General features: G+C 27.1%; 1 protein-coding gene across 2 annotated transcripts in view; it reads right to left on the bottom strand.

Moving 5' to 3' along the window:
• Positions 1-983: 983 nt before the first annotated feature.
• Positions 984-1,160, bottom strand: part of LOC108694342 (methylmalonic aciduria and homocystinuria type D homolog, mitochondrial-like) — a 3,397-nt gene continuing 3,220 nt past the window's right edge. For both annotated transcript variants that reach the window (XM_018203766.1, XM_018203767.1), the window contains exon 5: positions 984-1,077. In XM_018203766.1, the coding sequence (XP_018059255.1) occupies positions 1,001-1,077 (77 nt within the window). In that variant the 3' untranslated portion in view covers positions 984-1,000. The remainder of the gene's footprint in view (positions 1,078-1,160) is intronic.

Below are 1,160 nucleotides of genomic sequence, written 5' to 3'. Positions count from 1 at the left end.
ATATTCTTTATATTAATATTTGATAATATTCTTGAGACTTCCACGGATGTTTTCTATATAAAGATTATGCGTTTCGCGGGTTTCCTCCGTGTCCAGATCCATTTTTGGAATGCCAATGTTTCGTGAACCTTGCAATCCACTTCATCAGGGCGAGGAGCAGTCTGATGAAGTGGACTGTAAGGTTCACGAAACGTTGGCATTCCAAGAATGGATCTGGACATGGAGGAAACCCGCGAATGCATAATCTTTATTTATAATGTTTTTATAATGTTTTATTTATAATGTTATTATATAATGCTTTTATATTGTAATATTATTGTTTAATGGAACTTAATAATTTAACAAAAGATTTTCCCATAAATTCATAAAACGTATTTAATGATTATTTAGATATTTTTATTTTACGGTTATATTTGAGTTAACACAGCTAAAATGTCTATTTATTATGTAATCTGATTTGATTTTTCTAACATGAAGAGAGAAAGAGAAAGAGATTGTATATGAGAAAGAGATCGTATCTACAGAAGATAGATGTCGGTCGTAATTTGTGATGAATACGCAAGATTTAATATATTTTATTATTTCTTTAATGTTTAAAGAGAAAATAACAATGTGTAATAGAAATAATAGTTTTAAGATAATTGCAATTTGTACCGATATTATCTAAATAAAAAAATGTTTTATTCACTATTGAGAAAGGGTTCATTTCTCTAAATAAGATGAATAAAATTTATAATTTATTTAATAACATTATGCATTTGACTTTGCTAAATAAATATTAGATAGTTTATAAAAGATAAAGCACACATTGTCCGCATTTTATTGAGCGTAGTACCAATAGACATTTATCATAATGAAATTAAATTTGCTAAATTCGTTTGCCTTTTAATAGTTTTAATCGAGCATCTCAATATATGTATAGGCAGGAGATTTTTTAAAAATAATAAATCATTCATTATATAAATAAACTAAATCCTCTTTTTTCTATATATACATATATTTATTGATCCTCGTTATCACCGTTTGTTATTTGTTTTAAAAATTCTGTACTTGCAGGCGCTGTAGTGTAAAGACTTCCTGAAATTAAGGAAAAAGTCAGAACACTGCAATGTAAGTTAGATATGATAAACGGTTTTCTAAAAGCAGATTTGCATCTCAAT

Source organism: Atta colombica, unplaced genomic scaffold, assembly GCF_001594045.1.
Source record: "Atta colombica isolate Treedump-2 unplaced genomic scaffold, Acol1.0 scaffold12, whole genome shotgun sequence".
NCBI classification, from domain to species: domain Eukaryota; kingdom Metazoa; phylum Arthropoda; class Insecta; order Hymenoptera; family Formicidae; genus Atta; species Atta colombica.
Note: the sequence above shows the minus strand (reverse complement) of the source record. Positions and strands in the feature narration are given on the sequence as shown.